The 14,955-nt window shown below is 39.0% G+C and overlaps 1 protein-coding gene across 4 annotated transcripts in view; it reads left to right on the plus strand.

Moving 5' to 3' along the window:
* Nucleotides 1-14,955, plus strand: part of KIF13B (kinesin family member 13B) — a 132,222-nt gene that overhangs the window by 5,420 nt on the left and 111,847 nt on the right. For all 4 annotated transcript variants that reach the window (XM_065681885.1, XM_065681887.1, XM_065681886.1 and 1 more), the window contains exon 2: nt 6,304-6,397. In XM_065681885.1, the coding sequence (XP_065537957.1) occupies nt 6,304-6,397 (94 nt within the window). The remainder of the gene's footprint in view (nt 1-6,303; nt 6,398-14,955) is intronic.

Genomic DNA, 14,955 nt, shown 5'->3' on the forward strand with positions numbered 1-14,955 from the left:
ATAGTCAGTTAGTTTTTCCTTTATTTGTGTTGGCTTCCACATAGCGAAAGACAAAGAGAAAAGTCACTCTAAGGCAACAAATAAGGACAGGGAAACTTGGGGACCTGTTGTCTTTGAGCTTGCTTTCAGATTTCTTTTTCAAACAAACAACAAGCCAATAAAACCCCCCAAACAGCCTCTCTGATTTGTTTTTGCTTGGTTTTGCTTTTGGTTTTAGTTGGCATTCATTTAATTTGTGTGATAAATAAACTTTTAAATATTTCAAAGTTACTATTTAGACATTTCTCAGTGTTACTGCAATTTGCTTTTCCAGACTAAGTAAGGTACAAGAAACCTACTGTAATTGCTTACTGAATGCAATTGAAGGCTTGGGCCGCAACATTCCAGTTCTAACCTTCGAGGGAATGTTAATCTCCCAAAAAACTACTGGCAATTTAAAATGTAAAATTTCCATCGTCTGTCTGTACAGGAGATTATTTTGAGCTTTTGTATTTAGGGCCAATTTTGGCTTATGAGCTTAGTACATGCACTTTAAACCTTTCACATTTTATTTTTTATACTTCAGTTAGCTTTGCAGAAACACTACAAGAGCAGCCATGCTGGTTCCCAGGGATACTACCAAGTTTAATGCCTGTCTCCAAGAGGTCCTGAGGTGTCAGTGCAGATGCCCTAAACGTAGTGGCAGGATGAGGAGGAATCCCACAAATTTTATTCGATCTGTGTTATAACGCCGGGTTCACAACTTCATTTCAGTGTGGTTTAGGATCAAATGCTATTTGAAAGGGCTGAAAAACTGTCAACCATTGGAAACTAATTTCTTAAATCGAGATCTGATGGAAAAAAAAATAAAATATATATATATGGAAATAAAGGCTCTTGATAAACTGGGAAATGCTTTCCCTTAATTTAACTTGTACACTGTGGAAAAAAATAAAGTATATAAAGAGATAAATATGGAAGGTCATGCAGGTTGTAACAGAATTTTCAGCTACCGTGGCTGTTGTACTAAAAGCTGTTATGATACCATGATCCCAACCACTAATTTAATAAATTGCAGGCAATCTTATTTACTGTATCATTGCTCATTTAAAATTATTTCAAAATGCCCTGTGAAAGCCATCTATTAGGATAATTTTGTTTGGTTCTGAAATTCAGTAACCTTAAACATGGGATGACTTTTTAGGGTAGTGGCTGAAAAAGCTCCAGTATCACTGCATGGCACTTCAGATGTTTTCATTATGCCACCTGATGCAGCTGGGTTTGATTCCATACCCCACTAGAATGATGGAGTTGGGTACATCAATATCCAACCAGTGTTGCACCTAATCTGGTAAGATAGTTCCCAAACTGATCCATAAATGAAGATGGAGCTTTCCCAGAGTTGAGAACATTCCATGTTTTCCAGAATACTTCTTCTTTGCCCTTCCTCCAGGTTTCACATAATTTTTGGTCTCTACACCAGACGTGTTTAGTACATTTTAAAGTTGCACCTTTGCAGGTTTTTCCTAATGCTGTTGTGGAAAATCTACCCTGTTAAGTTTATGATTACCAGATGCGTGACTGCTGTTTCAGAGGGAATGCATACTCCTAGCTGTTGTTTGGAATATACCAGTGGCTGCTGAATCCATGAAGCCATGGCATGCAGTGGTACGCTGCTCCTGGTTCCGCTTTTCCTCCTCTCTCTTGTTTCCTGACTTTTCCAACATGTTTGAAATGTATCAAATTTCTTTGGCTAGTGAAAAAGCCCAAAGCATACATAGGTGGTGTGAATTCTTTTTGTAACACCGGTAAGGCTCTTGTCAAAGGCATAGTCATGTCTGCTTTATACACACGAGTGTGGTTTCAGCTGAGATCTGCATTGCTTGAACTGGAGCCTTAAAACTTTTTTGGGAGAACTTGAAAAATCAAGGGAGATGGGAATGAGAGTGGCCTCTTTCAAGACCCACCTTCCAGTTTCACAAGTTAAATAAAAAGTCATTGACAGGCTTGAGATGTAGGCCCATGCAAAATTCATGAAGTTCAATAACGCCAAGTGCAGGGTCCTAGGCTGGGGTTAAGTGGATTGGGGAAATCTCAAGTGCAAATACAGGCTGAGTGGAGACTGGATTGAGAACAGCCCTGAGGAGAAAGACTTGGGGGTGATGATCAGTGAGAACCTCAACATGAGCCTTCAGTGTGGGCTTGCAGCCCAGAAACCAACCTGTCCTGGGCTGCATCACCAGCAGTGTGACCAGCAGGTTGAAAGAGGGGATTCTCCCTCTCTACTCTGCTTTGATGAGACCCCAACTGGAATACTATGTTGAGCCCTGGAGCCCAACATAAAAAGGACATGGAGCTTTCTGAGCGAGTCCAGAGGAGGCCCTGAAGATGCTCTGAGGGCTGGAGCACCTCTGCTATGGCAACAGGCTGAGATTGCTGGGCTTGTTCAGCCTGGAGAAGAGTAGGCTTCAGGGAGACCTTACAGCAGCTTCTAGTGCCTAAAGGAGCCAGAAAGGAACATGGAGAGGGGCTTTTGACAAAGGCCTGTAGAGACAGGGCAAGGAGGAATTGCTTTAAACTGACAGACACGAGATTATAAGAAGTTCTTCCCTGTGAGGGTGGTGATGCACTGGCACAGGTTGCCCAGAGAAACTGTGGCTGCCCCATCCCTGGCAGTGTTGAAGGCCAGATAGGATGGGGCTTAGAGCATCCTGGTCTAGTGGAAGGTGTCCCTGCCTGTGAAAAAGGGTTGGAACTGGATGATCTTTAAGGTCCCTTCTCACCCAAACTATTCTGTGATTCATCTGAGAGACTCTCTGTGAGTCGCTTCGGTGCACACAACTTAACAATTATTCTTGCACTCAGCCAGCTTTGTTTAAAATCTCTACAGCTCTCAAATGTAAATGTGGAAAAGTGACTAAGATATGTGTTACCCTTTAATTATAGATGTCACAGCTCTCTTACTCTAAAGCTATGAAAGAGGCTTTCATTCCCTGCAATAAATGTTTCTTGAGGTGTTAAGAGTTTGAGTTTTAATTTTTCAAGAAGAAATTAACTGATTAGTTTCTTGATTTGATGAAGCAAAAGAGTAGTTGATTGTGTTTGCCTAGTATTGACTGAAGCTAGAAGCAGGTTAGCAGTAATAATGTGAGATCTTAAATCTCATTGAGCTCAAAGATTTGTGATAAATCTCCAAAGTTTGACAGTGAGCCACTTCTGCCATCTTTTAACTTATCCAAAGTTTCATGCTGTCTGAAAAAAACCCTGGATATAGGTGAAAGAAATAATAATACTAGGCCTCAAGCAGTGAGTCCTTACTACAAGATGAACTAATTGGTGTTTGGGATGTGAAAGCTTATCATCTTATCTTGTTGCGTGCTCATTCTGCATGTTGTTCAGGGGCAGCAAGAAGCCTGCTTACCTAGGAGACACTGAAACTAGTAAAAGTAAGGGTGAAGTCCTTGTGTGATCATATTGAAAGGACCAGGAAGATAATTTTTCTATAAGGCTAACATGCTTTAGTAATATTAAAAACTTAATGGCATAGAAATTACCATGATATGTTAGCCACTACTGAAAATCATAAGATTCATCTCTCAGCCTACTTGAAGCATTAAAGAAATCAGAAATCATAGAATTACACAATGGTTTGGGGATGGGACCTTAAAGATTGTCTATTTCCATCCCTCCATCTTCCACTAGACCAGGCTGCTCAAATCTCTGTACAATCTGACCTTGAACACTGTCAGGGATGGTGAAGCCGCAACTTCTCTGGGCAACCTCTGCCAGTGCCTCACCACTTTCACAGGGAAGATCTTCTTTCTCATATCTAGTCTAAATCCTCCCCTCTTTCAGCTCAAATTGGTCAAAGAACATACTTTGTAATGGAGCCAGAAAGTGTATGATGTGCTATTAAAACAGAATTGAAACTATTTCTTCAGCTAGAAAGAGTTTCTATTTAAGTCTTTTGCCAAGGTAACTGGGATAAGTATCTTTATGGCTGTCTGGATATATAACCCTGCTTAGAGGCTGAATATATCTGTTTCTTAAGGGTTTATTTCATGGGACGCCATGAGCTGATGTAGCAGTTGGTCTCTGCTGAGAGAAGGTCTTACTCTTCTGCCTGCTATCTTCATCTCCGTACAGGACTACCCACTTATTTGCATGACCTTTGATATTCTCAGAGCTTTTACTGGGCTGATGTAGCTTTCCATAGGGTCTAAATACATCAATTTCTCATGTTGGTTAGTTTTCTGCCATTGAAGTAACTTGAAGCGACTAACAGAGGAGTCTGCTGAGCACGGTAGGGTGGAAGGTGAGCAACAGGCAGAGGTAGCCAGAAGGAAGGACTGAGACCTCCCTGTTTGGCAATAGCTGTTAGGTTGGCTCACCACATCTTCCGAAACCATTCTGTCTGCAGAATGCCTGGGTGAGGAATTTTAACCTCACCTTTGTGATGACGATAATCAGAAAGGGTGTGTTGTACATGATAAATTGTCTTTGAATCTTTTTTTTTTCTCTGTGAGGGTATATGACTTTAAGGAACTATTATATCCTTTCTGTGTGCTTTCCTTAAAGGTACCTCACAAAGAGAGGTTTAATGAATGCCAGATTGAGATCACTGGGTAGTCATAGATGTGAAACCTGCCAACAGCATTCTCCTTCAAGAGATAGATTGAAAAATGTGATAGAGACCACACTGCTTATATAGACAGTACGCGTACCTTATGCTTTGCATAAGGGAGGTAGCGTGTAAAAACCTCTTTAGTTGTTGAGGAAAAGCAGGTCACTGGAATACAGAATGTTGATCACTAACCAGCCAGACCAAGATAAAGTGACTTGTTGGATATGGGATGTATAAAGAATATAATTTCATCTGAGCAAGCACGTATTGCATATTAATGATAGGTAAATTTGCTTTCAGGGTGTGGAGAGAAATTAAAATAAACACTGGTTTCTGAAACTTGTCTGCCTCTTCCTTCTACAAAAGCACAGTTTAATAACAGAGGAGTGGTTTTGTTCAGAAGGATTTCGGTTTCATGTGACTGCCTGCTATGACCAGGAATCATATAATCATTTAGGTTGCAAAAGGTCATTGAGTCCAACCGTTAAAGAGTCTTGAGCTTTGGCTCTTCTTTCCAAAAATGTCAGTGAAAGAAATCTCTTCTTACCGCGTTATTTAACAGTAGCAAGAAGTCTGCAAGGTGCTGTACAATAATTAAGATCTGCGGTCTTTGCCTGAGAGATTTTCAGTCTGAGTTTATAAGGTGCTGTAAGGTGAAAGAGCAAGTACAGGTGACAGAGAAGGAAAGAGCAGAGATGAAGGAGGATGAGGATTGTCATTAACATGATTACACAGGATACTTTGGTGATTCAGCTGAGGTGCTGTACTTCATATGGAGGTTATTCAGTGTAGCCCCTCATCATCATGGTGTGTGAGGGCGGTACAGAGTGCTTGCTGGGTGTGATTAGTGTGTCATGTTTATAGGTATCGGCTCTTGGATGCACTTTCCAGGTTTAGTGTCAGAGTGTAAGGACATAGGACTGGACTTGTTTTTGTCCAGGCCTCTACGTCTGTAGGCAGTGACTTTGACTGCAAGCGGCTCTGTGCTTTTTTTATATCTAACTCCATTTGTCAGTGGGTGGATACCTTGGATGATTGTCAGTGTTATCTGAAGCTTTTGTTTTCTCCACCTCTGTGGCTCAGAATTCTCATACATTCCAAATATTCTAATTACTCATAGCATATATCCCATTGCTTAGTGTCATGGGGAAAAGTTGGGCTTTTCAGCTGGCTGGGAGCCTGTGGGGAAGGATTAGCTCTTTTCTACATGATTGCACCTACTTTTTTTTTTATGGGACTTGAATTTCTCCAAGCAGGTGCCCCAGGACTGACAGCTGACATGGCATGCTGCAGTATCACAACAGTGGCTGGGGAAAATGTGCTGCAGATGGTAGGGGCAGCTTTCCCTCTGAACGTGTGAGGCACTGAGGGAGCAATAAGAAGAGCTGTCAAAGTGATACCATGCCTAATGGTTCTTTCCCTAGAAGAAATTTCATACTGCCTTGTATATGTTGATTGTACTTCAGTAAAACCAAAGTGCTTTTTCTTGTTTTGAAAGGAGTGCATGCTTTAAAGCTGGACAGGATCCATCCCATCAGAATATCTCTAGAAGTGGAATTTGGCAATAGTCCTGTTTCTATTCTCTAGCTGATGGGTGGCTGTCAGACTGCATGAATAAATTTGGTGTCTGGAGGAAGTAATGGTGTATGTAATCCTTGTGCTTTAGGAGTAGCACTTGACACTTTCTCATTTCTTTATAGAGCTTGATCTGCATACAAAATGTGTGGTGGATGTGGATGCAAACAAGGTTATTCTTCATCCTGTAAACACCAACCTTTCAAAAGGAGATGCCAGGTAAGATTTTTGAATGAGGAAGGTCAGGTTTCATAAATTAAATACGAGTCTAACAACTAGGAAATGTAGGCCTTGATAGAGGGCCTTCTGTTTAAAAACTAATATATATTCTTTCTTCAATATAATTGCTATCATCTATAAAATGAGGCTGATTTTACCATGCTGAGAGGATGCTTTGAGAACTTAATGCTTAGTGCATTTGCTTCCTGCTCTAAACAATATGTTGGCAATTAATGGGTCTGTGAACAGTTTCATTTATTCTCATTTGCTGTTATGGGACAAGAGAAATTTAAATCTGCAAAAGAATTTGAGCAGGGTGCAGTTTGTAGTTTTGGAATGAAATTAATTTTCACAATTATTTTCTCATAATGGGCTTGTATTCATTGTGTAAGAAGGGGAGTGGGAACCTGCTGGGGAGGTGTAGCTTTAGGAGTGTCTTAATCACTGCATGCATCAGAAATACTTGGAAAGGTGGCTGAGGGTAGGGACCAATTTAGGTCAGAACTGACATCAATTTGTTAAACTACTGTGCAACTGGAAAGTTCTGTAATAACTGATAAGGTTAAAGTTTTGGCTACTGAATTTATTGCTTGTTTGTGAGAGGAGGAAATAAAAAAATGTATACATGAAACAAAGTAACAGGGGTGCAGGAAAAGGCAGAACCTGTTACTGGACATCTGCAGTCAACTGTGATCTGCTTTCTGTGGGGGAAGAGTCAAGGAGGTGGTCTTAAGGGTGACAGAAATGAGAAAAAATCAGTTAAACACACAGAGAAGAGTTTTGTATAAATGCAGGATATCGTAGCCTTTTCCTGTAAAGCTGAACTGTATGTTAGTGGTCAGTAGAAATATTCTTTACCTGTTCTCTGGTAATTTAAACTTCTCAAAACCAGGTGATAGTAAATGGAAAAGCAAAGAGATCATCAGGTCATCGGCTGAAAGACTTACTACAGATGGTGTGACTGGAGCTTTAATAAGTAACTTAAAATCAAACAGGCTGTGTGTGGTTGGGGTGGTTTTGTTTGTGTCAGTAGCTGCCTCCTCCTGAAACACGTGTATTGTTTAGCTGCCAAATACCAGTGTTGATTTGAGCCTTTAGAACTGCTAAAAATGGTAGGAAATTGAGATTCTTAGAAGCCTGGTCAGCCAGAGCTGTATTAAAAATGTTATTCAGAGTTTCTCTCAAACATGGCAACCAGTCAAATGCTGCATGGCTTATACTCCCCAATATGTGTTTAAAAAGTGTTCATACTGCAGTCATGAGAGAATACGTCATGCAAATCATGCCCCCTGGCAAGGGAGGAATCAGTTGGCAATTGCCTTGATATCCCAGACAAGATGGTGAGCCTAGTGTGAGAAACCAGCATGCCAGACCGAAGAATGCTTCATTTGCATATCCACAAATACCCATTGCTAATCTAAGCAGGAAGCATAGTAAACTTATATTGGGTGATCTAACAGAAGAAGAAAAAGTGGAGGCCCATTAATTGCACTAAATGCTTGCCTGTAAACACAACCACAAAACATAATTGGAGTAGTAAGGATTTGGAACAGGGTCCTATCTAACATTTAACACCCTTGAGAGAGGCTTGTCTTGGCTTCTGCCATTGCATCAGAGGAATCTTAAATATGAGTTAAAGGAAAAGGTTAGTTTTAGCTGCAGTTCTTCTAAGTTTGGTGGTTAATTTATGCTCAGGTTCTGCTTCTGTTTCCAAATCCACTGTCAACAGCTTTGCCTTGTGCTATGAAATCATTCACTTTGATTTCAGACTTGTCTAGTGTCTAAAGTGAGCTGAAAGAATTCTGGCAAACCTGGAGTGCTTTTAATTAAACAGGGAAAAGTAAATAATATTGCAAATACACTCTTTAGATGCTTGCAAAGCAGGGTAAGTTTGTAAATCTTTAAAGTTTTGCTGCATTTCTCATTAAGATGCCATGGTCAATTTAGGAACTGGGAAAAGAATATTAGAAACAAGAATCTGTGCTGTCACACCCCCACTTGTCATGACTCAGCCATGCTCTGGCAGGGAGTGACATTTGGAAAACAGCTGATGACTTCTGGAAATAATGAATGTTTTCCAACTTCTATCCTTTCTTGTAGTGGGGTAGGTGTAAATGAATAGTTTAAAGGTTGAATTGAAGAGTTATGTATATTTGTTTCCCTGAGGTGGTTCTGTCAGGCCAGAGATCTACCAGTCTGTCTGCCAGTCTGATCAGTTAAAATGGCAAATACCTGATTTGCTGGTTTCAGTTGTCTCTCAGTTACAGGAGAAGTAGGTTTTGGAGTTTGCAAGCGATACATGTACCTCTCCTTCTGCTTTCCTGTGGGACCTGGGAATGAATGTGTGCAGAAGTCAGAAATGTCCATTCTCTTTATATATCTCATATGTTGTGAGATACCCAACTTGACATGTGTGTGACCTGACCTTCAGAGATAGTGAATTGTGTTGATGCAATTGCCATTGAAACAGAAGAAGATGCTGCTTCAGAAGAAGAGCATCTCTAGCTCTTTTTTTCTGTAATACTGAATTAAAAATTAAGGAAAATCTAGGTGATAACTGATTGACTGCAAGCTCCTTCAGTCTGCAAACTGCATATATTATTTACACATTTCTCTAGAGACTTGAGGATTAATAAACTCATGTAAAGCACATGCTTTCAAAACGAGAAGTCTATTTTCATATGACTTCAGAAATCGAGCATCCTCCTGTTGTTCATTCCTTAACCAAGAAATGACCTTTCCTGAGATAGAGAAATGCAGTTGTTACGTTGAGCTATTCTTAGCATTGCTGTGCAGGCTTCAGTAATCTGGTCACATATAAAAGATCAATTTTTCAGTCTTTTGGACAACCTCTGGCCTGGGTAGGATTTGTTACTAACCTTGGGCTACTGGGGGCAGGTTTGACCGTTTGCGTGAAAATGGTCAACCTTTAATTGCTTTTACAAAGTTTGTTACAGAGCCTGGAGTTTTGTCACGTATTTCCCCAGATGACCTCTTTAAATCAAAATCTCCCCTCTCCAGGATGCGTGAACCTCCAGGAATTTGATGTAAATGAACAGTATCATTAGCATGACTTGTGACTTCTGTTCATCTGTTGTCTGTTCTCTCTGTTGCAAAAGTCAAGGCTGAAGTTTCTTTATCTACGTGGGGTTTACTGTCTGATGCAAAGATTACTCACAGCATTATTACTTGGTGGCTAGGGCTTGAAAGAGGGTGTGAACTCAGTTTGATTGACATGAATAGATAAGTAGGTAAGTCCTAGGCAACAACTGAAATATTTATAAGAATTAATTGTTTGGAAAACTTCCAATTAAACTCTTAATATGTTACTTTGCAACTTTTTTTTTTTTTTATCAGTTTGTGCTGTCCTTTTAAATTTCCCAGACAAAACCTATTAAAAAGACCTAAAAAATCATTATTTTTGACAGGTCAGACAAAGGAGTTTTGTTATATACTGCAGACATAAGCGTAATTGATGTGTAACTGATACAAGCTCATGAATCAGTTGTATATTAGTCTGTTGCAGGCCTATGAATGAGCTATGATATTTGTAAAACAAAGCATTTATTAAATCTCTCCAACAAGCCACCTTTGAGACATTTTATTAAGAGTGCTGAGTTCTGTGTACCTCTGTCACAATACATGGTTCGTAGAAGCTTTCTCTCTTGTTTTGTAGAACAGAGATTCCAAAGAATGGCACAGGGTAAAAACTATTCCAAGGAATGAGTGCAGCTAACTGGAGCTGACAAGTGTGTGAAACCAGGCTGGGTTTTTCCTTTTCAGCTATTGTAATATCTTCACAATTACTGCTTTGTAGTAGACATTTCAGTAATTGTGCAGCTTTATAAATATTTTTTTAAAAGTGGTTTGCTTTTCAGGTATCTTTCCTGGATTTAAACCAGTTTTCTTTTGTATATCCACACAAACAATGTTTTTGCTCAGGAATTTGTGACACTTACCCTCAGTTTGATTTCTCCTTAGTTTTCTAAGAAGTCTGGAAACTGAGAAGGGGCATACTGTTATCTTAGACTTGGGGATTTTTGTAGCCTTGCAGCAAATCATCTGAGCTTGATGATTTCTGCTTTGATAAGGAACTAGATGAAACCCAAGTATATTTTACTTATAAAGGAATACTTTCATAAAGCCTTGCAGTACCTTGCACTCTCTCGTGCTCTCTTGATAAAATGGAAAATGGCAATAGTGTAGATGACTACATGGCAAATGCCGCAATAGTGAGGTGGTGAAATTTGAACATAAATTTGTTTTGCAAAATATATATACAGGGAGGGTTGGGAAAATGTATATTAGCCACTGAAAAACTTGCCTTAACCAATTATAAATAAATAATCTCTTTCTGATGTGAAGAAGTATACGTATTACTTGTGCAATTCCCTAAAATATTGTATATATCTGGAACGGCAGGCAAAAATCCCACAAAATTATCATTACTTTTGATCTAAGTTGTAGTATCCTACAGTTTTTGCGTAGCTAATTGATTCTCTTCATACATTCCAGAACAGCATACAGACAGTCAAGATGCCAAGAGAGGAAATACTGACATGATTATTTAGATGTTCTTGTATGTGTGTATAAATATGAACTGGAAAAGCTGACTGGTAGGAGTAACTGGGAAGACTTTGACTTTTAAAAGTAATATATGATAGCAGGAGAACACTTCATTCTTTCTACCTCAGGAAAGAATGTGCATAATCAGAATATGAGGAAAATGTATGAAGACAGTGCTATATATGGAATTAATCTGCAGAACTCCTTGCCCCAAGAAAACAGTGAGAGGCAGTTGCTGGTGTATAGTAATGGGAAAATGCACACATTTTGCACACATTTTCATAGAATCACAGAATGGTTTGGGTTGGAAGGAACCTGAAAGATTACCTAGTTCCAACCCCCTACCATGGGCAGGGATGCATTCCACTAGACCAGGCTGCTCAAAGCCCAGTCCAGCCTATCCTTAGTATTTTCTTGAAAGTACACCATGATCCTGCCTGATGTTGGGTAAGACCTGCTTGAAGAGCTGCCTCATCTTAGACTGTGTTTTATGTCTGTGTCCATATTTGTTCACACATTTTACGTAGAAGCATCAGCTGTCCACCACAACCAGAAATTGAATATTGAGCTTGGTGGACCAATTTACATGATGTGATATGGTTACTATTTGACAGCAAAGCTATTTAAAGAAAGAAATATTATTGTCTTTGTAGATGAGTGAAAACTAATTTCATGCATGTGCCTTTGGTTCTCTTTATTTTTGTATTAATTGTATTCATTCCTCCAATATTAATCTGTTTGGGATAGGAACAATTCAGACTAGGATGTGAGCGTGCAGAAGCAATGGTAACTGCAGAGCCAGTTATGTTACCTACTTATGCTGAGGGGAACAGCTTGCTATGTGGGTAAGGGTTCATAGTGATGTGTAAAACTGTGAATGAAATTTCTAGGTTAGATGTTAGTTCAGCTTTGTCTTACAGGGAAGAGGTTTATGCAATGTTTCATAATGCAGAAACTTGTGGGGGGAGGGAAAGAGGGTGCTTGTATTCCTGAGATGGATAGCTGACATCCAGAAGAAAGGGAAGCTTGCCTCTCTTAACATCATGCTGTTGTTTTGTGGGTGCAAAACAACTCACAGGAAATTCATGTTTGTGAAAATAGAGCTATGGGATTTTCCTGTATCGCTGACTTTGCCTATATAGCGCTGTCGCATCTCTGTATGCAACTCTCACTTCAAGCATGGCCTTGTTCTGTAAAATGGTGAGTTTCTGATGAGTTTTCTCAAGTATAGCTGCTTTTGCCTAATCAGGTGGCTGAACAGTCTAGATAAGTTAGAGGAGGGGGAAAGAATAAGATTCACCTAAACTGAACACAGTCTTTTAAATGGTTGAGTGAAATTATGGTAAAACCATTGCTTTTTCAGTCTATTATCAAAGTTTATTTTGTAGTAAGTCTTATTAAACCTGTATCATGGAGCCCACTCCATGCATGTGCATTAGGCAGCCAGTCATCTGTTTTACTGAAAAATGTCTTCTGATATAAAAATTATATGCATAAATACGTCTGATGAGTTGCTGTAGTAAGTAGAAATCATTTTCTGTCTTAAAAGTTTGAAGGTCATCTGTTTGTCCTGGTAAGATCTTAAATAGGAGAGGAGTTGGGACAGATGAAGGACAAAGATAATGTCTTGAGGACAGCAGGGCTAGCACACAAGCCTCTGTTACGGTGCACCTCCTGAGTCTTCAGGTATACGAGTGAGGGATTATATTGCATAAGGAAGATGCACATAAAAAACTTATCTCATGTAAAATTGAGAAGTAGGTGTTCTTCCAGGAGAGAAGGGGGTTGCTGCACTTCAAGTTGTGCTTTTGAGGAAGTGTATTTGCTACAACTCACATGCTTTGGCTTGAGTAAAAGTGAAAATGCGAGGTGATAGAAACTCCACAAATACTTGTCACAGACAAAAGTTAGAACTTTGAACTGTGCTTATGTGTGCCAATGTGTTTAAAGAGAGACCTGTACCCTATTTTGTATTGCTTAAGAAAATAAAATAGTAGCACTGTGTTAACAGTTTTTTTATAGACGGTTACTTTCCCACTAGTTGTGTCACACCTATTTACTTCTACCTTTACTACAGCTAACATAGCCATAGCACATTAGGATTGTATGTTATTTATAATCTCTGTGCCCATATTGTAAGTGAAAGCTACCTCTCACATGAGCCGTGTGGAATCATCCTTGGCCACCTTATGTCCCTTAGCTGAACGTGAAAGAAACTTTATTACCAAGTCATTAATAAACTACTGTATTTGGGGGAAAGAGTAAAGATAATAAGTGAAGAATTAATTTGGTTCACGCATAGTGATCTGAACCTTACACTTGTGTTTCATGGATTCCTAACCTCTGGTGCTTTTTCTTCTATGTAAAGTACCTGCAACCTTAATTTTTCACTAAACTGAAGGCTTTTATTAGATGATATAATCTAGCAGCACATTCTGGAGTACACTTAACATTATTGACCTGCTTACAGACAGTGTTTGGAGGTTGGTGGTGATAGTTGCTAAGCAGCCTGTCCTTCATGCAGATGCCTCTGGAGTTGGCAAAGGCTCCTGATGGTGAGTTCTGCTGCAAATAAGAAGTAATTTGTAGTCTCTTCCCATTGCAAAGAGGTATCAGCAGTATCAGGCCAGTCCCAGAGGTTTGATTGGTTGGGGCTTTTTTAAATCCACAGTCACTAAACTAAACCAAAAACCCCTTTTTTGTGGTATATTGAAGCTATGACTGTGTTAAATATCCAAGTGGAATGTAGCTTTTATTTAAATCTCTATAGTAATTTTGAGAGAACTGCCAACAGTTTTGTTTCTAAAGCTGGCCTGTATCTGCAACTTTGAATATTAGGCTGTTTAAGCTTCAAGGAGACTGTGATGTGTTAATTGTTTCTTGACTTGTTAAATCCTCAAGTTAAAACAAATCATTTGTTTTAGGAAGAGTTGTCTGGAATTTGTCTTGGTGTCAAACTTCTAATGGACTTCTGCTTCAGTGGAATTAGGATTTGACCTGGTGTTTTCCAATTTAGTCCAATGGCTTTTTTTGACTTGGCTGCAATGTAGGTTCTCCCTTATAAAACAATTTAAAAGGGCATAACATTTTATTTGATTGTAGTAATTCCTTGAAATGGCAGAAATGAAATCAAAACTCTGTTTGAATGTAAGAAAATAAGGAAATGACAGCAACAAATTGTCCTGTGTCATTCTGACAGTGTGAACCAAACAAAACACTGGGTAGGTAATGAAACTCAGCTCTAAGTTTGATATACTTGCTTGTTGATTATACCTATGTTGATTTAATATGTTAACAAAAGACTTAAAGACTTCAAAGTATATTTCCTGTTAACAAATCAAGTCAAGAAGGGCAGGGGAGTGACCTAGTGTCCATAAACTTGTGGGGAGCAGTGAGCAAGGAGAGGGAAGCAAGCTTGATCTTAAGATCTGCCTTCAGTATTCTAAATGTGTTGCAGCTATGAGTGCTTGTGAGGAATCATTCTGTTGTAATTTTCCACTCTTAAATAATAATGTTTCATGAGGGAAGACTGTAAAATGGATTTAGTGGTCAGTATGATGTTGAATAATACTCCTACGGGCTGAAGGATTATTTCGGTGGCTGGAGCCACAGGATTATGTGGGAGATGATAGATGCAGTTCAGGACAACTTTTAAAACCTGAAAGGTGTTTGGAGTGTCAGCGAATACCTGGCACCTTCAGGGAGATCTTATGTCTGTCAAATAAGTTCATATCAATTTTAAGAACAGAATTTAGAGATATATATTGTATATATGTAATATATAATGTTATATATATTATGTATAATATATATAATGAATATGTTAAAGTTCTTTATGTTTTTAATACTGGTTTTATGCCTACAAGTTTTGTTTTGAGGATGTTTTAGATTAAACTGTTAAATCTTGATCTCAGAGTAAGATGAGATCAGAGAAAGATGCAGGAGAGGTTATTTCTTGCCATTCAACATGATTGATTGATTAATAATAATCA

This window comes from Lathamus discolor, chromosome 5 (genome assembly GCF_037157495.1).
Source record: "Lathamus discolor isolate bLatDis1 chromosome 5, bLatDis1.hap1, whole genome shotgun sequence".
Classification (NCBI taxonomy): Eukaryota; Metazoa; Chordata; class Aves; order Psittaciformes; family Psittacidae; genus Lathamus; species Lathamus discolor.